Here is a 27,340-nt window from a genome sequence, read left to right on the forward strand (position 1 = left end):
GTGCAGTGCATTGTGGGAAAGCGTCCAGTGTGGCCTTTGTTTCCGGGCCTGGAGCCGCACTCCGTCTCCTCAGGAGCCTCCGTTGCGTCGCGGTTCCGGGTGCCCCGAGGCGCTCCCACTCCCTCCCTCGGTTGTCGCCCGGTGCGGGCGCCGCGCCACCCCCGCCAGCATGTCTGGGGTGCGCGCCGTGCGGATCAGCATCGAGTCGGCCTGCGAGAAGCAGGTCCAGGAGGTGGGCCTGGACGGCACCGAGACGTACCTGCAGCCTCTGTCCATGTCGCAGAACCTGGCGCGCCTGGCCCAGCGGATCGACTTCAGCCAGGGCTCCGGCTCCGAGGAGGAGGAGGCGGCGGGCGCCGAGGGCGACGCGCAGGACTGGGCGGGCGCGGGGTCCAGCGCTGACCAGGACGACGAGGAAGGTGAGGCCGCGGGGCGCGCCCGGTGAGGCGCCTTGAATGTGGCCGCGCGGGGCTGCGGCGTCCGGACACTTTCGGGCGCTGCTCGCCTCTCAGTACTCGTGTCTGCGCAGGTTTCCTTGAGAGTCAGCCTGTGAGACCCTGTCGCTGGGGGAGTGTGTGTGTTTTCAGTAGAACATCTCTATGTGGCACCCTGGTTAGGAGCCATCGAGTTCGCGTCTCGATTCTGCCGTTTATTAGCTATGTGACTTTGAACTAATCACTGTGTTTCCATGTGCAAGATGCATGTTACTAACTCCTACTGAGAGATTATGTTGATAGGAGTATGTGATAAGGTCTAGAAGGTAGGCAGAGGCCAAATCACGTAGAACCAGTCAACCAGGGTAAGCGTTTGGCTTTTATTAGAAGGACAGCTGAAAGCTTTTGAAAGATGTCAAGTAGACAGGTGATTTTGTTTACAGAAGATTACGCTGGATGCTATATGTGTAGTAAATGGATTATAGGGAAAATAAAACTAGTTAGGAGAGAGCTATAGAAAAAGTATGAGTGGTTTTGGATTCTTAGTGTCGTAAATAAAAAGAATCCAGCAGTTCTTGATTTAGTTGTGTGAACAAACCTTGTGTAAATCGGAATTTAAAGATAGCATTTCAAGCCAGCTGTGTTAGGACAAATAGGGATCCATTTGGTAAATACTACCTCAGACCTCACACAGAAATATTTCCACAAGGATTGAAATGAAGATGAAGAAAATAAGGTAAAATATTGGCAAGAAGTTATAATCATGTAACTTTGGCACTAGGAAAGACCTTCTTTTTCTCCCCCCCCCCCCATATTTATTACTTTTTTAGCTGGGTTGGATCTTTAGTTGTATGTGGGATTTAGTTCCCTAACTAGGGATCAAACCCAAACCCCCTGCATTGGAAATGCAGAGTCTTAGCTACTGGCCCACCAGGGAAATCCCAGGAGAGAACTTCTTAAGCAAGATGGGAAACACAGAAGTTATGAAAGAAAAGATAGGTGTATTAATTGCATAAAATTTAAAAATAGTAATGGAAAAAGATGCCACAGACAAAGTAAAAAGATAAATGACAGGCTGGGGAATGTATATACAACACATATGACACACAAACGGTTAATAGCCCTGATATTCAGAGTTTCTTCAAACTGAAAAGAAGACAGTCCTTTGAAAAAATAGGCCAAAACTGGCATTGTTGGAACCAGTCTATGTGCCCATTACACACAAATGGTTAAACTTACTGTACATTGTTCAGTTATTATTATTTTTGGTCACATCGCACAGCTTGCAGGGATCTTAGTTCCCCTACCAGGGATCAAAGCCGGGCCCCCTGCAGTGGAACAGCAGAGTCCTAACCACTGGACTGCCAGAGAATTCTTGACTTTACTGTATATCTATGCTTCAGACACGACTGAGCAACTGAGAACACAGTGCATGCTCCAGAATATCTTACAGTGTTAAAAGAATGAAGTAGATCTATATTCTGATGTGAAGGTGACTTTAGGACATATTGAGCGGCGGGGGAAGCAAGTAATGGAAAATTGGAAGTATATATAAATACATAAAAAAAAATTCGGGTGGGGATACCCCAACAGTTACTAGTGATTGCCTCTCAGGAGGAGAGAGAATTAGGGGTGGGGAATAAAGGAAAGCTTTCGCTTTTTACTCTGTATTTCTGTTGTTTGAACTCTCTATGGTGAAATTTAATTCCTAAAAGTGATTAAGAGGTTGTAAGATAATAGTGTTTACTATCAGAATGCTGCCATTATAGGTCATTTTTAATTTTGTACTTTTCTGTGTATTGAAAATTCTCAACAATTCTTCAGGTTTTAAAAGCTGGAAGGAAAAAAAGGTTATTAAGAAGGCTTGCTTAGATTTTAAAGATTTGAATGACTACTATCATGCTGTAATGTTAGATTTAACTTAGGAAATTAGATACCATATTTGTTTTGCCATTGTAGGAATGCCAACTTAAATGTTAACAAAGATTCTAGAAAGGGTGGAGTGAATGGGATAAAAGAGGGAACAATTTGAAATAGAATTCATTATTTCTTCTTTTAGTACTTTTTTTCTTTTTTTTAGTACTTTTGAATCTCTAAGTGAGTTTTCTATAACTAATATTCGGTATTTACTTTTTTCTTTCACTTTTTAGGATTGGTGAAATTTCAACCCTCCCTTTGGCCTTGGGATTCAGTGAGGAACAATTTGAGAAGTGCCCTGACAGAGATGTGTGTTCTCTATGATGTTCTTAGTATTGTTAGGGATAAAAAATTTATGACTCTTGATCCTGTCTCTCAGGATGCACTTCCTCCAAAACAGGTATTTGTGGGCTTTGATTGAATAATGGTGCCATTTTATTAAGTCTCAGTACCATCTTTTAGGCTGTGTGTATTGTTTCCTTTTCCTTAGATGCAAAATTAAGTCCACATGAAGTTTTATAGACTGTCTTAAAGCTCTCCAAAAACTCAAAATTAGGTTCTGTAATGTGATCAAAAATTGTGACATTTTTATGAACCTTTATCATTTTGATTCTTATGCAGCCAGAAAACTTTTACTAAACTTGGCTTTTTGGAATTGATAGTGACTATGGATATTTATGTATGTATATTTAATACATAGGTTTTGATTTCTCATCACTTTTCCAATTATAGACTTTTCTCTGAAGTATAAATGAGTGCCTTGAAAGGGTGTTCTTGTGGGTGACGTGGAGAGTGGCATACATGAGGAGAGGAATGGCAGTGCAGAGAGGGGAGCCTAACCTAGGCTGGGCCAGGTTTATGCAGTGTTAAGTTCTGATGGTGTAGTGTTTTAGTTTAGCATAAGTCTCTTATCAAGTGACCAAAGAAATGGGTTAAGGTTATTATTCTTTTAAACATTATTATGTGCTTTTCTCCCCTCTCCTTTTCTAATTTTCCCTTGAGTAGGTATTTTTTTATTGAAGAAATGTATCATTTTAAAAAATCATTTAAAAATAATACAGCCCTACACTTCTGGATTGTTTCTGATAGAATCCTCAGACGTTGCAGTTAATATCTAAAAAGAAGTCACTTGCTGGAGCAGCACAGATCCTACTGAAGGGGGCAGAGAGACTGACAAAATCAGTCACTGAAAACCAAGAAAATAAGCTACAAAGAGACTTCAACTCTGAGCTTTTGAGATTGAGGCAACACTGGAAGCTTAGAAAAGTTGGAGATAAAATTCTTGGCGATCTGAGCTACAGAAGTGCAGGTATAGATAACTGTGAAAAACTCTGCTTTTTAACAATAGTTTGTTAAAAACTATAAACATCGATTCTTTTATAATAATATTCTCAATTACATGTTACATTTTGAAATTTTAATTTCTGTACACATAAGCCTGAAAAAACTCAAATTATTCTCATCATAGCTTTATATATGTGTGTAGGTTCAGTTGTTCCTGACCCTTTGCAACCCCAAGGACTATATAGCCCACCAGGCTCCTCTGTCCATGAAATTTTCCAGGCAAGAATATTGGAATGGGTTGCCATTTCTTACTCCAGGGGTTCTTCCTGACCCAGGGATCGAATCTGCATTTCCTGCATCTCCTGCATTGGCAGGCAGGTTCTTTACCACTGGTGCCACCTGGGAAGTCAGCTGTATATAAAGATATATAGTTAATTTGAAAAAAATTTAGGTTCACTTAACAGAAAGTTCAGAGATAGAGTTTATGTGCTAACACACCCCGAACCATAATAGACGTTTTAGTCAGAAATAAGCAGGCAGGACTGGACTCCTCAGTTGGGAAGTTTGATCAGTCCCTTAAACACTGAGCATAAAAGAAAAAAAGAGACATTTCTATTCTTTCTTATTCTGTTTTTCTTCCTTAAGTCTGGTAAGCTGTTGTTAACTCCTGGGTAAAGAGATACAATGGTGAAAACACTTCACCTTTTTTCCATTCATCCAGGGCTGCAACCTTAACTTAAGGAATATATTTTGTTGGAGTATATAACAAAGTTGGATGTCTTGACTTCACATCTTCTGGTATAAATTCTTTGTTGTTGAGCTATAATATGTAATAGCAGGTTTCTCAAAGCAATTGTGGCAATGTCTTTAAGCTGCCGAAGTGTATTCAGAGGATCTATACAGTAAAAGTTTGTAAGATTCACAGCTCAGTGGGGTAAAAGCTCTTCAGTGTCAAGGGATAAAAAAAAAAGCAAGGAGCCCTGGCTGTAATTACTGAGATAACAGTAGTGGAGTGATATTTTGAAAAGGATTCATTTGCCAGAGCAAGCCATGAGTATCTTCAAATTAAAGGAATGTAATTTGCAGTGGTTTAACTCAAGGACCTGCATGCCTTAGTATTGATGTGAATTGGGAAATTTTGAGTTCTAATGGTAAAGTTCCATCAAAAGATGAATTAAGATGACAAAGACATTTTTACATTTTAATAGATAGTTTATAGAAACAGTACTTTCTGGCTTTGGACATTATAAGCTCTTCTCAACAAATAATTTGCATAAGAACTTTACCTAAAACAGTTACTTGTGATATAAGAGGATTTGATTACATAATGTTTTTAATTGCAAGAAAATCTTGAGCATCTTTTCTTATTATCACATAGCAGTTACATTTATCTATGCCCTCCTCAAGTAATTCAGCAGCCCAGGGCAGCTATCTCAAACTTATGTACTACATACAAAGACATCACATAAAGTCTAGGAGTTGGTTGACAAAAAGTGGTGTATATGCTATCTTTTTGTCCTCTTGTTGAATTCAGAATCCTTCAATCGCAACCTTATTACAGAGGCTGAGCTCCAGAAGTGTTTAGTCTCCAAGGTTTAAATCTGTGTAAGTAGATTATATTACTTACATTACTGTGAATATACATATATATATAGTCTAGAATTATATTCATTTTATCAAAACTCCATTGAAATAAAACAGTTTGGATAGCCTGTGGCGTTCTTATAATGATACCATTAGACTAAGATGTTATTTTTTTTAAGGTAAATAGCTGTTTTCTCCTGCTTCCTTTCTTCTTTTTGCTTACCATGCCTCTCCCTCCCCACCCCCCTGAAATACACATTTTTGGTGGGAACTTAATGTATGCTTCACTGAGATAAGCATGTTAACTGAATAAGCATGTTAACTGTTTTGATTTTCCTGTTTTTAATATCCCATTAGGGTCTTTGTTTCCCCATCATGGTACATTTGAAGTAATAAAGAATACAGATATTGATCTAGACAAGAAGATACCTGAAGATTACTGTCCCCTTGATGTCCAGATTCCTAGTGATTTAGAAGGGTCTGCATATATCAGGGTATTTGTCTAAGTATTTTTCAAGTAATTTCTTATTAATAGCCCAGAAGCTAATTCGCTAACATATTTTTGTGTTATAATTTTCACATAGGTTTCAATTCAAAAACAGGCTCCAGACATAGGTGACCTTGGCACAGTTAACCTCTTCAAACGACCTTTGCCTAAATCCAAACCAGGTATAGTTCTGTTCTCTAACTTCTGGTCTTGTCTGCCCTGACTAAAAGTAAATATAGTTGGGAAAAATAGGTACTTTAAATAAGAGCAATTGGAAATATGACTTTATTATTTGTTAATCAATTATTAGTGAATAGCTGTACAGTTTTTTTTTTTTTCACCACACCATGCACCTTGTGGAATTTTAGTTCTCTGACTAGGAATGCAACACAGGCCCTCAGCAGTGAGGGTGCAGAATCCTCATGACAGGATCACGAAGGAATTCCTGTACAGTCTTTTTTGAAAGGTTGAACTTATTTACCAGTTTTCTCTGTGTTGAAGAAGTAAAATATTCTATATCTTGGAAAGGATATGCTGTAATACATAGTTTTCTGAACTTTTGTTGTATGTATTTAGACCATCATTTAAGCTAATTAATGCCTAAGATAGTTAGGTAATTAAGGGACTTCCCTGGTGGTAGGGAGTGCGGGGACACAGATTCGATCCCTGGTCAGGGAACTAGGATCCCATATGCTGTAGGGTAGCTAGGCCCAAGAGCTGCAACAAAGACCTAGTGCAACAAAAATCTTAAAAAAGTAATAACAATTAGGTAATTAATATATATGCGTGTTCCCTGTCTTTCAGGTTCCCCACATTGGCAGACAAAATTAGAAGCAGCACAAAATGTTCTCTTATGTAAAGAAATTTTTGCACAGCTCTCCCGGGAAGCTGTTCAAATTAAATCACAGATCCCTCACATTGTGGTGAAAAATCAGATTATCTCTCAGCCCTTCCCAAGTAAGTGCAGCCTACCCTATTGAGTGATAATTAAAACTTTGTGATTTGGGGGCCAGGACAAAGAGGGTAGCTGTTTGGGTGTGTTGAAGGAATGGTAACAGCAGAGAAGTAGCGTGCAGTCCCTAATAACGGCCATAACAGCCAGCAAAGTGTGCAGCCCAGTCTGCACTGCTGACTGTCCTGTGTCCTCAGTGGTGTCACTCCTGGGCTTTAAACAATATCTGTTGAAGTTTGCCCTGGCAAACCTGTTATTAGGTAACGGTTGCTTTGAGGTGTTTATGCCAACACTATTTGTAGAAGATTTCCTAAGGTCCTTTTATTATGAGATGTCAATTAGAAAATGCTTAATTTTTAAAAATTTTTAATTTTTTTATTGAGGTATAGTTGATGTATAAGTTTCAGGTGTACAACATAGTGATTTACACTCTTTAAAAGTTGTATTCCATTTACAGTTATTATAAAATATAGATCCTTGTAACTTATTTTATACATAGTTTTTACTTTAAGTTTTAAAAATAACGTTTAGTTCTTAAAAGTTAAGATGTGCATAATAGGAAACCAAAAAAAACACAAGAAGCAAAAAACTCTTTCATAATCACAAGTAGTTTTACCGTTCGATGTGTCCTTCAAGGTCTTTTGTGTATTCTTAATCCTCTGCCCCTATGTTGCCCCTCCTTGCTTCCCTCTCCCCACTAGTAACCAGTAATTTGTTCTCTGTGTCTGTTTCTTTTTTGTTATATTCAATAGTTTGTTTTATTTTTTAGAATCCATTTGTAAGTGATACCATGCAGTATTTGTCTTTCTCTAATTTCATTTAGCATAGTACTCTCTTAAGTCCATCCATGTTGTTGCATGTGGCAAAATGTCATTTTTTATGACTGAGTAGTACTCCATTGTATTTATATACCACATGTTTTTTATCTATTCATTTGTTGCTTCCATACCTTGGCAATTGTGTATAATGCTTCTATGAACATTGGGGTGCATGTATCTTTTTCAATTAGTGTTTCTATTTAGAAAATGCTTAATTAAATATCCATAATATCCTAAATTTGTGGAAATTGGATTTAAAATATTTTTCAGAAGCAGTTAGATTTACCAAGAGATCAATTTTTAATTAGCTCCACTTGTTATTTTACATAAATTCTGAGTATCTTCTTCGATCTTGCTGAGAGAATGGGTTTCTGGAGTGAAAAATTTTCATCCTGATTCTCATGGGAACAGGGAACGTCTTCTAATCAGTAATACCAGATATTAACTCTGTTTTATTTTTTAATTTAAAATCTAGAAGTAGCAAATTACAGTTTCTGTTCACCTGTCTTTAGCCATAGCTGAAGGTCAGCAGCCTCATTGTAAGTCAATAGAAATTGAATACATGGTAGTTTATCGTATTCATGGGTAGTCATTTTGGTATAAAAATGTTAATCACAAAAACCTCCTTTTGAGTTCAGAATGTATCTTTCGAGAATGGGCTGTGGTAATACTTAATGAAAATAGTTTGTGCTTTTCCATATTGTAGGTTATTTATGTCTGTCCTACTTATTTTTATAAATAGGCTTGCAGTTATCTATTTCTTTGTGCCATTCTTCAAATGATAAGAAATCCCCCAAATCTACTACTGAGAAGCAAAGTCCAGAGGACCATCTTTATGTTCTAGAGCATAATTTGCATCTACTGATTAGAGAGGTAATGTAATAAATGTTTTCTTTGCATTGTGGTAAGCGTACCTACAGCAGTGAAAGTACACACCCTCCCCACTGCTGAGTCCTCATTTTTCATAAAGCAATGACATTCACTAGTGCTGTGAAAGATCTTGTTATGGGCTCAGGGAATAAAGAGAAAATCTAAGTATAGTCTCTGTGACCAAGCATAGTTTCTATTCTAGCACAGGTTTTATAGAGAGGTGTAGGAAACGCATGCTAAAGGTTGATTCTGATTGGGTAATCGGAAAATGTCTTGCCAGTGTCTGTGAACAGGATTACTTGAATTATTTCAGGATACATTCTACTTACAGGTCATTTAGAACTGTCCTGAGAATCTTTTAATAGGAATATATATTCCAGCTGCCCATGCCTCACCCCCAGATCTGGTCTAGTTAGTTGTGATGGTGCAAGGATCAGTATTTTTTTATATTCCTAAGGTGGTTCTGTTGTACCCAGGTTTTAGAGCCTCTAATCCAGGATATGGTAGAATAACTATCTACTGATTGCATGTGTTCTGTCAATGGGACTTACTGAAGAATATTTATTTTTGTTTTTTATTAAAGTTTTAACATAAAAATGAACGACAGCTGGAGAGAGACCTTTTCTTTACTAACTTACATTTAGCATAGCCTAGTAGATGTTAAGCCCACTCCAGTGTTCTTGCCTGGAGAATCCCAGGGACGGCAGAGCCTTATAGGCTGCCGTCTATGGGGTCTCACAGAGTTGGACATGACTGAAGCGACTTAGCAGCAGCAGCAGCAGTAGATGTTAACATGTTATCTGTGTGCCTAGACTACCTTTATATGTGCTTCCAATCCATTGCTTTCATGTTTCCAAACTGTAAGCCATGATTTGTTCGAACATTGTGTAGTTAATATGTGGGTACTGGCCGTTGAAAATGGCTGTTCTTGTTACAGTTTCATAAACAGACCTTGAGTTCAATTATGATGCCACATCCAGCAAGTGCACCTTTCGGCCACAAGAGAATGAGACTTTCTGGTCCTCAAGCTTTTGATAAAAATGAAATTAATTCCATACAGTCAAGTGAAGGGCTTCTGGAAAAAATAATTAAACAAGCAAAGCATATATTTCTGAGGAGTAGGTAAGGACAAAGTTACTATCTTTCTTTGAAACTGCAGTCCTTTTTTCTTTATGTTACTTTATGTACATTATTTTTGGCATACTTTAATCCTTTTTCCCAGGGAGAGGGAGGTGACTGCGGTATAAGAGTTTATGGTTGTAGATGGCCCTGTCAAGTTTGGGGAAGTCTTAGATCTACTGCCCATGTAACTTTTTTATTTCTAACACTTGGCATTAAAGTTTTGAAAGACAGCTGACTAGGAATGTGACTTGGAACACCAAACGTTCTGCGATAACCCATCCATGAGCTACTTTTTCTGAACTGATTGAAACCTTTTTTGAAACTTTCCATATATTTTTTGGTTGTCCCGCATTTTAGGATTTTGGAAGGCACTTTCCTATATGTTGACTTATTTAATCCTTAGTTCTGGGTCAGGTCGTGTTAGCACATTTTTTATTGATGGTAAGACTGGGATTCAGAGAAGTTGTGCAACTTGCTCAAGGTTACACAACTAAAAGATTAGCAAAGTCAGGATTCAGGCCTAACTTCAAAGCTCATTTTCGTTCTTTTTTTTTTTTTTAATTTATTTATTTTAATTGGAGGCTAATTATTTTACAACATTTTAGTGGTTTTTGCCATACATTGACATGAATCAGCCATGGGTGTACATGTGTCCCCCATCCTGAACCGCCCTCCCTCTTCCCTCCCCACCCTAACCCTCAGGGTTGTCCCAGTGGACTGGCTTTGAGTGCCCTGTTTCATGCATTGCAAGTGGACTGGTGATCTATCTCACACATGGTAATATACATGTTTCAATGCTATTCTCTCAAATCATCCCACCCTCTCCTTCTGCCACAGAGTCAAAAAGACTGTTTTATACATCTGTGTCTGTTTTGCTGTCTTGCATATAGGGTCATCATTACCATCTTTCTAAATTACATATAATTGCATTAATGTACTGTTTTGGTCTTTTTCTTTCTGACTTACTTCACCCTGTATAGTAGGCTCCAGTTTCATCCATATTATTAGAACTGATTCAAATACATTGGTTTTAATAGCTGACTAATATTCCAACATCCAATATTGTGTATATGTACCACAACTTTCTTAACCATTCATCTGCTGATGAACATCTAGGTTGCTTCCATGTCCTGGCTATTGTAAACAGTGCTGCAATGAACATTGGGGTACACGTGTCCCTTTCAATTCTGGTTTCCTTGGTGTGTATATCCAGCAGTGGGATTTCTGGGTCTTATGGCAGTTCTGTTTCCAGTTTTATAAGGAATCTCGACACTGTTCTCCATAGTGGCTGTACTAGTTTGCATTCCCACTAACAGTTTAAGAGGGTTCCGTTTTCTCCACGCCCTTTCCAGTATTTATTGTTTGTAGACTTTTTGATAGCAGCCATTCTGACCAGAATGAGATAATACCTCATTGTGGTTTTGATTTGCATTTCTCTGATAATGAGTGATGTTGAGCATCTTTTCATGTGTTGTTAGCCATCTATAGGTCGTCTTTGGAGAAATGCCTGTTTAGTTCTTTGGCCCAGTTTTTGATTGGGTCATTTATTTTTCTAGTGTTGAGCTGCATGAGCTGCTTGTATATTTTTGAGATTAATTCTTTGTCAGTTGCTTCGTTTGCTATTATTTTCTCCTATTCTGAAGGCTATTTTTTCACCTTGCTTAGAGTTTCCTTCATTGTGCAAAAGCTTTTAAGCCTAATTAGGTCCCATTTGTTTATTTTTCCTTTTATTTCCAATATTCTGGGAGGTGGGTCATAGAGGATCCTGCTGTGATTTATGTCAGAGAGTGTTTTGCCGATGTTTTTCTCTAGGAGTTTTATAGTTTCTGGTCTTACATTTAGATCTTTAATCCATTTTGAGTTTATTTTTGTGTACGGTGTTAGAAAGTGTTCTAGTTTCATTCTTTTACAAGTGGTTGACCAGTTTTCCGAGCACCACTTGTTAAAGAGATTGTCTTTTCTCCATTGTATATTCTTGCCTCCTTTGTCAAAGATAAGCTGTCCATAGGTGCGAGGATTTATCTCTGGGCTTTCTATTCTGTTCCACTGATCTATATTTCTGTCTTTGTGCCAGTACTATACTGTCTTGATGACTATAGCTTTGTAGTGTAGCCTGAAGTCAGGCAGGTTGATTCCTCCAGTTCCATTCTTCCTTCTCAAGATTGCTTTGATTATTTGAGGTGTTTTGTATTTCCATACAAATTGTGAAATTATTTGTTCTAGTTCTGTGAAAAATACCATTGGTAGCTTGATAGGGATTGCATTGAATCTATAGATTCCTTTGGGTAGTATACTCATTTTCACTTCATTGATACTTCTGATCCATGAATTTGGTATACTTCTCCATCTATTTGTGTCATCTTTGATTTCTTTCATTAGTGTTTTATAGTTTTCTGTATATAGGTCTTTTGTTTCTTTAGGTAGATTTAGTCCTAAGTATTTTATTCTTTTTGTTGCAATGGTGAATGGAATTGTTTCCTTAATTTCTCTTTCTGTTTTCTCATTGTTCGTGTATAGGAATGCAAGGGATTTCTGTGTATTGATTTTATATACTGCTATTTGACTATATTCATTGATTAGCTCTAGTAATTTTCTGATAATGTCTTTAGGGTTTTCTATGTAGAGGATCATGTCATCTGCAAACAGTGAGAGTTTCACTTCTTCTTTTCCAATCTGGATTCCTTTTATTTCTTTTTTTTTTTTCCTGATTGCTGTGGCTAAAACTTCCAAAACTATGTTGAATAGTAGTGGTGAGAGTGGGCACCCTTTTCTTGTTCCTGACTTTAGGGAAAATGCTTTCAGTTTTTCACCATTGAGGATATCGTTTGCTGTGGGTTTATTATATATGACTTTTATTATCTTGAGGTATGTTCCTTTTATGCCTGCTTTCTGGAGGGTTTTTATCATAAATGGATGTTGAATTTTGTCAAAGGCTTTCTCTGCACCTATTGAGATAACCATATGGTTTTTATCTTTCAATTTATTAATGTGGTGTATCATATTGATTGATTTGAATATTGAAGAATCTTTGCATCCCTGGGATAAAGCCCACTTGATCATGATGTATGATCTTTTTAATATGTTGTTGGATTCTGGTTTGCTAGAATTTTGTTAAGGATTTTTGCACCTATGTTCATTAGTGATATTGGCCTGTAGTTTTCTGTTTTTGTGGCATTTTTGTCTGGTTTTGGTATTAGGGTGATGGTGGCCTCATAGAATGAGTTTGGCAGTTTACCTTCCTCTCCAATTTTCTGGGAGAGTTTGAGTAAGATAGGTGTTAGCTCTTCTCTAAATTTTTGGTAGAAATCAGCTGTGAAGCCATCTGGTCCTGGGCTTTTGTTTGTTGGAAGATTTTTAATTACAGTTTCTATTTCTGTGCTTGTGATAGATCCGTTAAGGTTTTCTATTTCTTCCTGGTTCAGTTTTGGAAGGTTATGCTTTTCTAAGAATTAGTCCATTTCTTCCAGGTTGTCCATTTTATTGTGATATAGTTGCTGATACTAGTCTGTTATGATCCTTTGTATTTCAGTGTTGTCTGTTGTGATTTCTCCATTTTCATTTCTAATTTTGTTGATTTGCTTCTTCTCCCTTTTTTGCTTGATGAGTCTGGCTAATAGTTTGTCTATTTTATCTTCTGAAAGAACCAGCTTTTAGTTTTGTTGATTTTTGCTATAGGCTCCTTTATTTCTTTTTCTTTTATTTCTGCCCTAATTTTTATGATTTCTTTCCTTTTACTAACCCTGGCATTCTTCCTTTCTTCTTTTTCTAATTGCTTTAGTTGTAAAGTTAGGTTATTTATTTGATTTTTCTCTTGTTTCTTGAGGTAAGCTTGTATTGCTATGAACCACCCCCATAGCACTGCTTTTTCTGAATCCCATAGGTTTTGGTTTGTCGTGTTTTCATTTGTTTCTGTGAATATTTTGATTTCTTCTGTGATTTGTTGTTTAGTCAGAAGCGTGTTGTTTAGCCTCCCTATGTTTGTATTTTTAATAGTTTTTTTCCTGTAGTTGACATCTAACCTTACTGCATTGTGATCAGAAAAGATGGCGTGGAATGACTTCAATTTTTTTGAATTTACCAAGGCTAGATTTATGGCCCAGGATGTGATCTAACCTGGAGAATGTTCTGTGTGCCCTTGAGAAAAAGGTGAAATTCATTGTTTTGGGGTGAAATGTCCTATAGATATCAATTATGTCTAACTGTATCCATTGTATCACTTAAAGTTTGTATTTCCTTGCTAATTTTCTGTTCGATTGATATATCCATAAGTGTGAGTGGGGTATTAAAGTCTCCCATTATTGTTGGGTTACTATTAATTTCCCCTTTCATACTTGTTAGCATTTGCCTTACTTATTCTGGTGCTCCTATGTTGGGTACATATATGTTTATAATTGTTAAGTCTTCTTGGATTGATCCTTTGATCACTATGTAGTGTCCTTCTTTGTCTTTTTACACGTCCTTTATTTCAAAATCGATTCTATCTGATATGAGTATTGCTACTCCTGCTTTCTTTTGGTCTCCGTTTGCATGAAAAGTCTTTTTCCAGTCCTTCACTTTATGTGTCCCTTGTTTTGAGGTGGGTCTCTTGTAGACAGCATATATGGGGTCTTGTTTTTGTATCCATTCAGCCAGTCTTTGTCTTTTGGTTGGGGCATTCAACCCATTTACATTTAAGGTAATTATTGATAAGTATGATCCTGCTGTCATTTACTTTGTTGTTTTGGGTTCGAGTTTATACATCTTTTCTGTGTTTCCTGTCTAGAGAAGATCCTTTAGCATTTGTTGAAGAGCTGGTTTGGTGGTGCTGAATTCTCTCAGCTTTTGCTTGTCTGTAAAGCTTTTGATTTCTCCTTAGTATTTGAATGAGATCCTGGCTGGGTATAGTAATCTGGGTTGTGGGTTTTTCTCTTTCATCACTTTAAGTATGTTCTGCTATTCCATTCTGGCCTGAAGAATTTCTGTTGAAAGATGAGCTGTTATCCTTATGGGGATCCCCTTGTGTATTGTTGTTTTTATCTTACTGCTTTTAATATTTGTTCTTTGTGTTTGATCTTCATTAATACGATTCATACGTGTCTTGCAGTGTTTCGCCTTGGGTTTATCCTGTTTGGGACTCTGGGTTTCTTGGACTTGGGTGGTTATTTCCTGCCCCATTTTAGGGAAGTTTTCGACTATTATCTCCTCAAGTATTTTCTCATGGCCTTTCTTTTTGTCTTCTTCTGGGACTCCTATGATTCAAATGTTGGGGCGTTTAACATTGTCCCAGAGGTCTCTGAGGTTGTCCTCATTTCTTTTAATTCTTTTATCTTTTTTCCTCTCTGTTTCATTTATTTCCACCATTCTATCTTCCATCTTACTTATTCTATCTTCTGCCTCAGTTATTCTACTGTTGGTTACCTCCAGAGTGCTTTTGATCTCAGTTATTGTGTTATTCATTATTGATTGACTCTTTTTTATTTCTTCTAGGTCCTTGTTAAACATTTCCTGCATCTTCTCAATCCTTGTCTCTAGTCTATTCAACTGTAACTCCATTTTGTTTACAAGATTTTCTTTACTATCATTATTCTGAATTCTTTTTCAGGTAGACTCCCTATCTCCTCCTCTTTTGTTTGGTTTGGTGGGCATTTATCATGTTCCTTTACCTGCTGAATATTTCTCTGCCTTTTCATTTTGTTTAGATTGCTGTGTTTGGGGTACCCTTTCTGTAGGCTGGAAGTTTGTGGTTCCTCTTTATTGTGGAGGTTCCTCCCTTGTGGGTAGGGTTGGACTAGTGGCTTGTCAAGGTTTCCTGGTTAGGGAAGCTTGAGTCTATGTTCTGGTGGGTGGAGCTGGATCTCTTCTCTCTGGAGTGCAATGAAGTGTCCAGTAGTGAGTTTTGGGGCATCTGTGGGTTTGGCATGGCTTTGGGCAGCCTGTCTTTTAATGCTCAGGACTGTGTTCCTGCTTTGCTGGAGAATTAGAGTGGTATGTCTTGCTCTGGAGCTTGTTGGCTCTTGGATGGAGCTTGGTTTCAGTGTCAGTATGGAGGCTTTTGGATGAGCTCTTATCTGTTAATGTGCCCTGGGATCAGGAGTTGTCAAGTTTTGGATTTAAGCCTCCTGCCTCTGGCTTTCAGTCTTATTTTTACAGTAGCCTCAAGACTTCTGCATCCATACAGCACAGATGATAAAACATCAGGGTTAATGGTGAAAAAATTCTCCACAGTGAGGGACACCCAGAGAGGTTCACAGAGTTACATGGAGAAGAGAAGATGGAGGAGGGAGATAGAGGTGACCAGGCGGAGGAGGGGGAATCAAAAAGGGAGAGAGCAGTCTAGCCAGTAATCAGTTCCCTATGTGCTCTCTACAGCCTGTAACACTCAGAGAGGTTCATGGAGTTACATGGAGAAGAGAGGAGGGAGGGAGGAGATAGAGGTGACCAGGAGGAGAAAAGGGAGAGTCAGAAGGGGAGAGAGCAATCAAGTCAATAATCACACCCCCCTAAGTGAAAATGGATACTGGAGATTAGATTCTTAAAGGTACAAAATTGATAACAAATACCAAAAAGCAAAGATTAAAAATCTAGAGTAGAGGTTAGAGTCTCAAAAATACAATATTAAAAATACAAAACAAAATCAATCAAAAAATTATAAAAAATGTATGAAATTTGCTTTAAAATAGGGTCTTTTTTTTGCAAGGTAATAGTAGTTTATAAAAATGAAAATTAAAGGAGCAATAAAGAACTTAAAAAATTTTAGAAGGGATAATAGTAAAAATATGTCTAGGAATTTCTCTGGAGCTGTTGGGGGCAGTGTGGGGTCAGTTCAGTTTCAGATAGTTCCTTGTTACAGCTTGTACTTCTTCTCAAGGTCTCCAGGCCCCCTCCAGTTCTTAGTTAACTACAGGGTTTTAATCTGTTGCACCTCACTTCCAGAGCGGTTCCCCCTTCTTTGTTTCATTTGGCTTCCTCTGTTGGCAGGTCTCTTCAGTGTCTAATTTCTGCCCCGACACACGGGGGTGAAGGTGGTCCCTTGTTTAGGCTCGCTTGTTCAGTTGTGCTGCAGGGAGGGAGGAACGCTGCACACAGATATCACTGGCGTGTGTGGGGAGCGCGCGCAGTGTGTGGACCACACTGGGTGTGCCCCCGCTCACGGCGTGTGCTTTCCCCGTCTACACTGCTCAGGCTCCAGGGTGCTCTGCAGGGGAACAGTCTAACACAGGCCCTGGGTTGCATGCACTTCCCAGGTCTAAGCTGCTCAGGTTCTCGGGTACTCTGCAAGGGCACAGACTCGATTGTGCCTGCGTTTTGTGCCCTTCCCAGGTCCGAGCAGCTTCGGCGACCAGATGCTTGGTGAGCACACTCTCCCCAGGTGGGCTGTGTGTCTTAATCACCTCCCTGGTCCTAGACGCTCGGTTTCCTGGGTGTGCTCTGTGTGTCCTCTGGTGAGCTAATCTCAGGCTGCGACCCTCCTGGCAATTGTCAGCCATCCAGGACCCCAGGAGGACATGGTTAGCAACTGGGAGCCGGCTCACAATTTGGTCTAGGATGCCAGGCCTGGGGGCCGAGATTGCCCCTTGCCTTCTGGCTCTGACTGTCGCCCGCCTGCCTCTCTGCCTCTGGTGGGGGGAGGGGCCGGTCCACAGCCAGCCAGCTCTCCTTTGGTGATCGCTCAGTCCTTTGTTCTGTGAGCAGGGCAGGCTGCACCTTAGGTTAGAGCCCGCACCTCCCTGTCCAGCCCCTGCTCGCTGGTGGTGGAGGCAAGCGTCTGGGCTGCTTCCCCGCTGGGAGTTGCAGTTAGGTGTGTATTCTGTGGGTTTTTGTTTTTTTTTTTTTCTCCCAGTTATGTTGCCCTCTGACATCCAAAACTCCCCACAGAGCCGCTGGTGAGAGGGTTTTCTGCTGTTTGGAAACTTCTCCTCTTTCACGACTCCTTCCCCAGGACAGGTCTCTGTCCCTAACTCTTTGGCCTCTTTGTCTTTTATATTTTGTCCTGCTTCCTTTTGAAGTGAATGGGCTGCCTTTCTGGGTCTTCCGCCAGCATTCAGAAATTGCTTTGTGGAAGTTGGTCAGCATTCAAATGATCTTTTGATGAATTTATGGGGGAGAAAGTGGTCTCCCCATCCTATTCCTTGACCATCTTGGAACTGCCCCTCTCATTTTCTTTCTTCCATACATCATTTACTAAAGAACTTGGCATGATTGGACCTAAACAAAGTCTTTTCCAAATGCCACAGGGTGCTCTTCTGTTTCATTATTGGCAGTTGGCGAAGAGGTCTGTTTTTACTTCGTTCAGTGATTGTGCCTTGATGGTACTCAGCAGGTGAGGGCACACTGTTTTTGTGGATGACATTTTACTTTGAATTTTAATTTATTTTTCCTGTTAATACAGTCATAGCTTTATTTGTCATGGTTTTATATTAGTCTTTGGTCTCAGGATGGAAACTTTCTGTAAAATGAATTAGGAAGACATGTTGAGACAACAGCATGATATATTGAAAGGAGTAAGGAATTCAGGATGAAAGATACACTTCCGCCAGGGCTCAGCCACTTGCTGAGTAATTTTGGGCAAGTTACTTAATATCTAATTCTCTCAATTGGGGTTAAAGGACTCTGGTCAAGTTGAATAGTGGATACCCAGGTTCCTTATAAACAGTAGGAATACTATGTTAGATGACTTGTTACTTTCCCTTTGTACATTTCAAGTATAAAAGCTATTAATTAATTTGAGTATATTGTTAATGTTGCAAATTTCTGATTAACCATAAAGTTAAATATTCCCTGAAATAAATGAGGGGCATGGGAAACATTATCTTTAGAACCATTTTGTTTCAGAATTGGGCTTCCCTGGTGGCTCAGGCAGTGAAGAATCTGCCTGCCTGCAATGCAGGAGACCTGCGTTAGATTCCTGGTCAGGAAAATCCCCTGGAGAAGGGAATGGCCACCTACTCTAGTATTCTTGCCTGGAGAATTCCATGGACAGAGGAGCCTGGCAGGCTACAGTCCATGCGACCATGGGGTGGCAGAGAGTCAGACACGAGTGAGCAGCTAACAAAAGTTTCAGAATAGTAGTTGTAATCTTGGAAGCAGCAAAACTTTAAAAAATGTTCCCCTTTCTCCCCTTAGGTATAGAAATAATGTTGTAAGTGTATTGACCCATCTGTGACTCCATACAGTTAACATTTATATGTTTTTACATACATTTGACCACTGAACAATATAGGACTTAGGGATACTGACCCTCTGTATTGAAAATCCAAGTATAACTTGTGCTCGGCCACCAAACAGGCAGTTCCTCCAGTTCCCAGATTTGCCATTCCTGGATTCAAGCAACCACAAATTGTGCAGTGTTGTAGTAATTATTTTGTGAAAAAGCTCTTGTAAGTATACAGGTGCAGTTCAGACCCATTGTTCATGGGTCAACAGTATATGTATCAGGGCGTGTTTTTTTTTTTTTTTTAATAAATACGGTATCATAAAATTTTAAACCCTGCCTTCAAAGATATTTTAATAGCTATGTGATAGCCCATTGTGTGAATATTCCATAATTTCTTTTACCAATTCTCAATTGCTATATATCTTTTTATTCCAATTTGTTGATATATGTTAATACTGAGGTGAAAACTCTCACATATTTATCTGCCGTAAAAATTCTTGAAGCATTGCCAGGGAAACAAATCACAGAAGAAGAAGGGAAAGTTAAAAATGGACTGAAAGAAATCAGTACTAAAGCAGAAGCAGGATACAAGAGCATATAAAAATTGATATAAAAATCCCTTGTCCTCAGTAGCTATTCTCATTTCTTCCATTTCCTCATGCCTTTTCCTTCTCTCAATAAAGTGCTAACATCAGATTTTAGACTGAGGATCTCAATAGTTTTGTTGATTTATGTAATTTATGCTTTGTTTCTAGGCAGTGGCTATTAATTAGTGTGTATAAAATGTAAAGGAAAGATTATTGGCTCTGGAGTTAGACTTCTAGGTTTTGTGCCCCAAACAGCTTCGAACTTTGGGCAAGTCACTAAACATTGCTTAACTGCTTTTGTTCCTTCTGAAAAATGGAGGTAATAATAGTAGTGTCTACTTTTGTTGTTTGTAAGGTTAAAATAATTCATGAAAGCACTTATTACAGTATATGGTACATAATCATCACTTGATAAATCTTATTTCTCACTTATACTTTTCTTTCTTGGGGTATAGGTTTTAATTGTACAGTAAATCTCTCTAGCTTTTCTTGAAAATGCTAATTCCATGACAGTAATAGTTCTCAAATGTGGGTATGTCCCAAGTTATTTGTTACCAGGGATCAAATACTGATATTTATGAATAATTTTTATTCTTTTTAGAGATGAGATTAGTATCCTAGAAGTATGCCTTTCACTTGTGTTCTGGTAAGATTTTCTGAGTGGCAGAAAACAAATGAAGTTAAAAGGAAATCAGTGTGGCCTGAAAATGTGTTGTGATGTGAAGTTGAGAACCAGTACATCAGAGCTACATCTGACTTTTCTTTAAAATCTTTGCTTTTCAAATAGTAGTATTTTCAGAAAGTCACCATCTGTTTTCAAATAACCATAAAACTGATAAGCAGTTTATTACCATATTATTTTATATGGTGACTATAAAAATTTTAACTTCTCTGCTTTAAAAGGACTGCTGCAACCATTGACAGCTTAGCAAGTCGCATTGAAGATCCTCAGATACAGGCTCATTGGTCAAATATTAATGATGTTTATGAATCTAGTGTGAAAGTCTTAATTACATCACAAGGCTATGAACAGATATGCAAGTAAGTATTTTTTTTTTTTTTTGCAAGTAAGTATTGAAAAGAAGTTGTTTAATACGTTAAGTTGCTTTTTATGTATTGATGTTTGTAGAGTGATTACATCAAGATTTGGGGTTTTATTTGATAGGGAAGCATAACATTCCAGTAAATTATTTGAGCTGTAGAGTGTTTTTAAAAGTAAGAGATAAGGATTTCCCTGTCAGTCCAGTGGTTAAGACTCCATGCTTCCTCTGCATGGGTCATGGATTCTATCCTTGGTTGGAGAACTAAGATCCCGCATGCCACGTGGTGAGGCCAAAATATACAGGAAAAAAGAGAAAATGACAGGTAAGAATGTCCAAAATAGTCTCTATTTAATAGTCTCTAGCCATAGAGACTATTTACATAGTCTCTACGTAAATGCTGCATATTTGTGCTATGGTCAGGAGTGAACCCCAGCACTGACTGGAAAGCTGCCATGCTTCCTCAGACTCTGATCCACTTCAGTTCTTGCCTGGAGGCCATGGCCAGTCTGGGGTATTTGAAGTGAAGAGGGTCATTTATATTAGAGCCCATACTTTCCATAATGTTTAGTCTAAAACAACCCCTGTGTCTATTCGAGTTCATGATTGTGCCCTTAATGACTTCTGTCCCCAGCATTCCTGGAGAAGCTGTCTACTTGATTTACGTTCATAAATCACAAGTTAATACACAGATAGTAGATTGGTAGTTTTCAGTAGTGGGATGTTGGTGAAGGTGGTCAAAAGGTACAAACGTACAGCACTAAGGAGAGGAAAAGAAAAAATTGATCAATTTGAAATTGTTTGCATCTACAACTAAGATGAAAAAACTGTGGGATTATGGGCATTGAATCCAGCATACACCTTTTAAACTTCTGGGAAGAGAGGTCAGTGTCAGGACAGGAGAGAAAGTAGAAGGAAGTATAGAATGTCCTTACCCATCTTCTGTAGCTGGTAGGGTCATCTTACACTTTTTATTTTTTATTTTTATTTTTTTCATCTTACACTTCTTAAAATTGAAAGTAATTCTCTTTCTTAGAACCCCCCCAACTTCCTGTTGTTGAACATTTTATTTTAGTTGGATGCCAGAACAGTGATTTGTACTTGTGCAACCATGTCTATAGGATAAAGTCCTCCAAGTGTAATTGCTTTGTCAAAAGATAAGGACATTTAAAATTTTGATTAATGTTAACTGATTTGCTTTTCTTTCTTCCTCCTTTTTAAAAATGTTCTTTGGCTGCGTTGGGTCTTAGCTGTGGCCCTTGGGGCCTTTGTGCGGCACGCAGGACCCTTCTGTGGTGGTGCTGGTGGTGTACAAGGTTCTCCCCAGTCATGGTGCGTGGGCTGTTGCCCCACAGCGTGTGGGATTTTAGTTCCCTGACCAAGGATTGAACCCTAGTTCCCTACATTGGAGGACGGATTCTTAACCACTAGACCACCAGGGAAGTCCCCTAATTTGCTTTTCAGAGTAATTGCCATATGTATGCGCCCACCAATAGTGATACAAATTTCTTTTTCCTTATACCTTTGTTTAAAAAAGGAGAATTCAGAAATGTGGTTAGATTTATAAGTCTTTTTCTTCTGTAAGCCTTATGAATTTTGTTTGTTTTTCCTTCAAAAGAAATATATAAACTTTAATTCATCAAAATTACAGTTTTATATAGTTACCAAAAAATTCTTAAATATTTGCTGTAAAAGCAAAGTTAGGAAAAAAGAGTTACTATAAGATGTGGAAAGCTATAATGCTGTTTTTTTCTGCATTTGTTCACCTGGATTATTTGAGGAGTTTTGTGTTTCTTGTACATGTCATATGCTAAAAATTTGTGAACTGACTTGGAAGAGATTTGTGACCTGTATATATATATTCATTGGCTATTTTATGAGTTTGTTTGACCTAAGCTGAGTTAGTAGAGCATACGTATTTTGACTTCTTAGCTGATTATTTCAGAAGAGAGTGAAAAGTTAACTGTTTTTCCTTTCTATATGAGAATTTGACCTTTGGCTAACTCTCTCTAGTTACCTAGTAACTTGATAAGGAAATATGCCATGTGTGTTACTAGGCAACACTGCTTATGGCAACAATGATCCCCAGTTGGTACCATGGTTCTGGACTGGGAGAAATTACAAGCCCTTGCTGGGGGTGGCTTTGGATGTCCCAGGGTGGGGTGAGTGTTATCAGTGGGCCGAGTCTCCTGCGGGGACCCTGGAATCTGGGCCTGTGAAGCTGCTACAAGAGTGTGTGGCTCCTGTGAGGACCCAGGTTTTTGGGCCGGGGCAGGCCCCACATGCTCTCAGCGCACATCTCTCCTTATCTAACATGGGTGTGTGGCTGCTGTGTGGACAGCCCCAGGGCCTCAGGAGAAGAGGAGCAGGTGCTGCTGGCAGGGTGGCAAGCTGTGCTTCCTGCCCCGCATCCTTCTGAGTAGACTGGCGCTCCGTGGCCTGTGGTGTCAGTAGTTCAGTGAGTCTGGTAGTTTTCACTGAACCTGAGGAAACTCTCCCCCCCATGGGTCTTGGTGTAGATTATCAAAACTGTTGTATTCTTTTTCTTTGCTCTAAAGGTTCTTGACATTTGTATAAGGTAATTTTGGACATTTCTGATTTTTAGTGTGTGTTGTCTATAAAGGTCCATTCAGCTGCAGTTGAATATTGGAGTTGAGCAGATCCGGGTCGTGCACAGAGATGGGAGGGTGATCACACTGTCTCATGAGGGCCAGGAGCTGCAGGACTTCCTTCTGTCCCAGGTAACACAGCTCCTGAGCCCCTTCCACTCTACCCATTGAAAGAACAAAGCCGATAAGAAGTAACATTACTTTTTAAAAGCCGTTTCTTCCTGAAAACTAATTTCTAGTGCAGAGCTCCCCAGGTAGCTCAGTGGTAAAGAACCCGTCTGCCAGTGCAGGAGACACAAACAGATGTGGGTTCGATCCTGGATCACGAAGATCTGCTGGAGCAGGGCATGGCAACTCCAGTCTTCTTGCCTGGAGGGTCCCCATGGACAGGAGCCTAGAGGACAACAGTCCAGGGGGTCACAGAGAGTCAGAAACAGCTGAGCGACTAAACAACAATGATTTCTAGTGCACATTTACCACCTTTTGGCTAATTGAAAATGTTGATACTGTTGTAGATTTGTTTCTACTCTTGGTTTGTATTTAAGATGCATGACCGGTTCTGAGACTACCAAACTTTTTTTATTTCTCCTGTTAGCCGAGATTTACAGCACCTCCAGGACCACATGAAAGTGAAGTATTAATCCAAGAAAACCAGAGAAAGGATGATCAAATACAAAACTATAGTATCCATGCTCCATAATGATGAATGGAACACTTTATGCGTAAGCCCTAAGGCAGCATTCCTCATAGTAAGGGACAATATGGAAAATGTTGAGTTCTAGTACCCAGCTATACCACAGACTTGCTTTGTGACACTGGACAAATTTTTTGACCTTTTATTTTTCATCTATAAAGTAAGAACAGTATTTTTCCTACCTTCTTCATGGAGTTGTGATGATCCATTGAAATACTGAGTTATGGGATAAAGGGTTGATTTTTGAAATGCTAATATATCTTTCACATGAAACGTATATTTCACATAAAGTTTTACAAAAATACTGACCCTCTCCATCTTAGAAGCAGTAATCTATTACACTGATTTGCCTCTATGGTGCCTTTATTTAAAGGTCATTTGTGAGGTATGGCACCTCTTGGTTGATTGTACCTAAAATAGCTTTGGTTAGCTTGAGCACACATGCAGAAGTGTAATGAAAGCCTGTTAAAGAGCTTCCAGAATTGCTAAGAAGTCTAGAGAATAAGGCTTGCAAATGGCTCAGGGATCAAAGGAAGCTGGGTGTAAGAACCACAGGCAGGGCAGGGCCCCTGCTGCTGCCATCCCGGCACCACCACCCTCCTTGCTGGTGGCAGATGCACTCTGAGTTGCCCTGTGTATCAGTCAGGGTCTTTCAGGGTGGTTTCAGGGTTGTCTCTTTACTAAGGATCGATACAAAAGCTGTTAGTGTGACAGCTTCCCAGAACAAAGTGGGGTGAAGAGTGGACTTGATGGGGCCAGTGGAAGATACTCAGCCACACACCCTGCTGCTGTTTTAATGTTCCTCCAGACTCAGTGATCCAGGTGAGAGGCTCCAGCTGGCCAAGTTCAGCTTGTGGGCTGTGTTCCCGCTGCCAGTGTACAGGAAAGCAAGCATCAGGCTATTTTAGCTTCTGCAGTGGAAGATGGGATCTTGTTCCCTTGCCCCACACAGAGGAGAATTCCTCAAACATAAGATAGGGTTCCTTTGCTAGGCAGTGAAATCCCCAACGAAATTTCACTTTACAGCCATGATGTCAAGTCACTGCCGAGTAAATACCTGTTCTGATTGTCAGTGAAGTTTCCTTTTTCATTCACAGATGTCACAGCATCAGGTGCACGCAGTTCAGCAGCTAGCCAAGGTTATGGGCTGGCAGGTCCTGAGCTTCAGTAATCACGTGGGACTGGGGCCTGTAGAGAGCATTGGCAATGCCTCCGCCATAACCGTGGCCTCCCCGAATGGTGACTATGCTATCTCAGGTACGTTCTGCTGCTCTGAATGTGAAGAGACCTTTGGGAGTTTGGCCTTTTCATTTAGCTTTAGTAGTTACCATACTTAAGAGTAACTTACCTCTGTAGTAGGTGAGTTCCTTTATTAATTATGTTGAGTGTTTATCTCATCATAGCTAATATTCAGAGCAACAGGTTATTGTCTTTTTATAGTAGTTATAAAAGATGTTTTGCTTGGCAACACATTTTCCTAGGAGATTATCTGAAAAATGCCATCAGCATTATTACTCCTGCAGTTCAGAACTTTCAATGGATAAATGCTTTTTAAAATATATACTGCTGGGGAGTTCCCTGGTGATCGATCAGTGGTTAGGACTCACTTTCACTGCTGTGGACCCAGGTTCAGTCCCTGGTCAGGAAACTAAGACTCCACATGCTGCATGATGGGGCCAAAAGGTTTTTTTTTTAAGTTTATAAATATAGTGCTGCAAACATACAAGAATAGTATCTGATCCTGAAGATGGTCAAGGCATAGAACAGAGAGGTGTTTTGAGGAGCACCTACCATGAATGGGGCACTTTGATAGGCATGTAAACATTTTGTCTTGTTGACAATTATATATCGTTTCAGTGTGATCTTCTTTAATACTTGCTCTAAATATTTGAAAGAGTAGGTAGTTAGACATTCTTCCCCATAGGATCACAGCTTGTGAATCTGTAGGCTTGATCATTGTGAGACCTTTATTGATAAGAATTTCTAAATACCCTTTCTTCTTGCCTGAGTTATAAAGCCTCATTAAAACCTGAAGTTCATATTCAGAATAATCTTTCATCCATCCCTTCCAGTTCTGATTTTGAACGTTTGCCTTTCATCACATTGTGGGTGTATATTAACCAAGTTGTTAAATGACTAGGTTTTCAAGTATTGTAGAAAAAAAAATTATGATGTTCTGAAAATACATAGAACATTTGATTTTCCTAAACCAACACTCATCTTTGCCACATTTTTATATTACAAACGTTAATTCATAAATATTTATGCCAGCCTAGTATCTATAAGAGGCTTTCCAGGTGGCACAGTGGTAAAGACTCTGCCTGCCAGTGCAGGCGATGCAGGAGACTTGAGTTTGATCCCTGGGTTGGGAAGATCCCCTGGAGTAGGAAATGGCAACCCACTCCAGTATTCTTGTCTGGAAAACTATATATGGATAGAGGAGCCTGGCTGGCTACAGTCCACAGGATTGCAGAGTCAGACACTACTGAGCACACACACAAAAACACACAATATCTGTAAATTAGTAAATTTTATTTTAGCATATTGAACCTGAAAAGTACTTTTAAATAAGCACTTTCAAGTTGGTAGACAAACAAGGCTTTTTATGCTCGTGGAAAGTGAAGTTGTGTGATCTTTGTTGTTTCTAGCTTGGAAAATGAATATATTGATACTTTGGTTTTGCTCCACAGTTCGTAATGGCCCTGAAAGTGGCAGCAAGATTATGGTTCAGTTTCCCCGTAACCAGTGTAAAGACCTTCCAAAAAGTGATGTTTTACAAGATAGCAAATGGAATCATCTTCGTGGGCCATTCAAAGAAGTTCAGTGGAATAAAATGGAAGGTCGAAACTTTGTTTATAAAATGGAGCTGCTTATGTCTGCACTTAGTCCTTGTCTACTGTGATTTTTTTTCTGGACCATTTTCCAAATTTTTTTTCCCCCAGAGAAGTTTCCAGAAACTTTGAGGAATGTTTGCAGATCAACAATAAGCACAAAGAAGAGTAATCTTCTAAAGGAATATTGTTTTTAAAAAGTAATAATTAGCAAATGTTTACTTAGCATTTTGAGACCTTTCACTTTATAAGTGACAAGTGCTTTAAAATGCAAAATTTTATGTACAGTTATAGGGTATACAAACTTGGAGAGATGTACTTTTTTTATGCAGTTGACTTGAAATATTACTAACATGGATTGACATTTGCTTTTTAAAATATCCCTTTGATGTTGACATCAAATAAAGTATATGGTTAAAAATTCCAGACACTCTGAACTCTTAACCTAAATGAATTATGTCATATCATTCCATTGTTTGTTATTGCTTAAGAATATTTAAACACTCTTAAGATCCAGCTTTCATACAGGAATTCCCTCACAATGAGAGAAGCAGATCTTTTCTCCTAAGTGCAACAAAGTACTTTCCAACCAGTGGAGCCTGTCCTGCCCTCCCCACCACACCTATTAAAGCCAGCTCTTGTGTTAGTGGATAAAGTACTTTTCCCTCTGATTGTCTTTGTTACGCATGCCTGGGTCTCAGTCTGCTGAGAAATTCCTTAGAGCTCCACCTGAAGGCTTAGAAGGCAGATAGTATTGTATCTTTAGGGTTTCCTCGGTATCTCTGGTCTTTTTTCCCCCTTGAATGACCTCACTTGCCTTGCCCTGCTCCTGCCTTACCCTGACCTCGGCAGTCCCCAGCCTCAGCCAGCAACCTGGATTGCTTCTTCTGATTAGTTTGTTCCATCTTATTTCACTAGGTCTCTGCATTTTCCCAGGGAAAATACTAATGGATTAATGGAATACATTTTGCAAAGAAC

At 39.1% G+C, this 27,340-nt stretch overlaps 1 protein-coding gene across 3 annotated transcripts; it reads left to right on the forward strand.

Annotated features, from left to right (window-relative positions):
- Nucleotides 1–26,792, forward strand: MED17 (mediator complex subunit 17). 3 transcript variants are annotated; one of them, XM_043451875.1, is made up of 12 exons: nt 1–419; nt 2,585–2,751; nt 3,441–3,660; nt 5,577–5,713; nt 5,804–5,888; nt 6,511–6,663; nt 8,219–8,349; nt 9,284–9,468; nt 20,092–20,229; nt 22,852–22,969; nt 24,629–24,788; nt 26,222–26,792. In XM_043451875.1, the coding sequence occupies exons 1-12, from the start codon at nt 170–172 to the stop codon at nt 26,431–26,433; spliced, it is 1,956 nt and encodes a 651-aa protein (XP_043307810.1). In that variant the 5' UTR covers nt 1–169; the 3' UTR covers nt 26,434–26,792. The 3 variants fall into 3 exon arrangements, with proteins under 3 accessions (XP_043307810.1, XP_043307811.1, XP_043307812.1); XM_043451876.1 differs by lacking the exon at nt 6,511–6,663 and having other exon boundaries at nt 23–419; XM_043451877.1 differs by lacking the exons at nt 5,577–5,713; nt 5,804–5,888 and having other exon boundaries at nt 23–419.
- Nucleotides 26,793–27,340: the final 548 nt, after the last annotated feature.

Source organism: Cervus canadensis, chromosome 29 (assembly GCF_019320065.1).
Source record: "Cervus canadensis isolate Bull #8, Minnesota chromosome 29, ASM1932006v1, whole genome shotgun sequence".
NCBI lineage: Eukaryota > Metazoa > Chordata > Mammalia > Artiodactyla > Cervidae > Cervus > Cervus canadensis.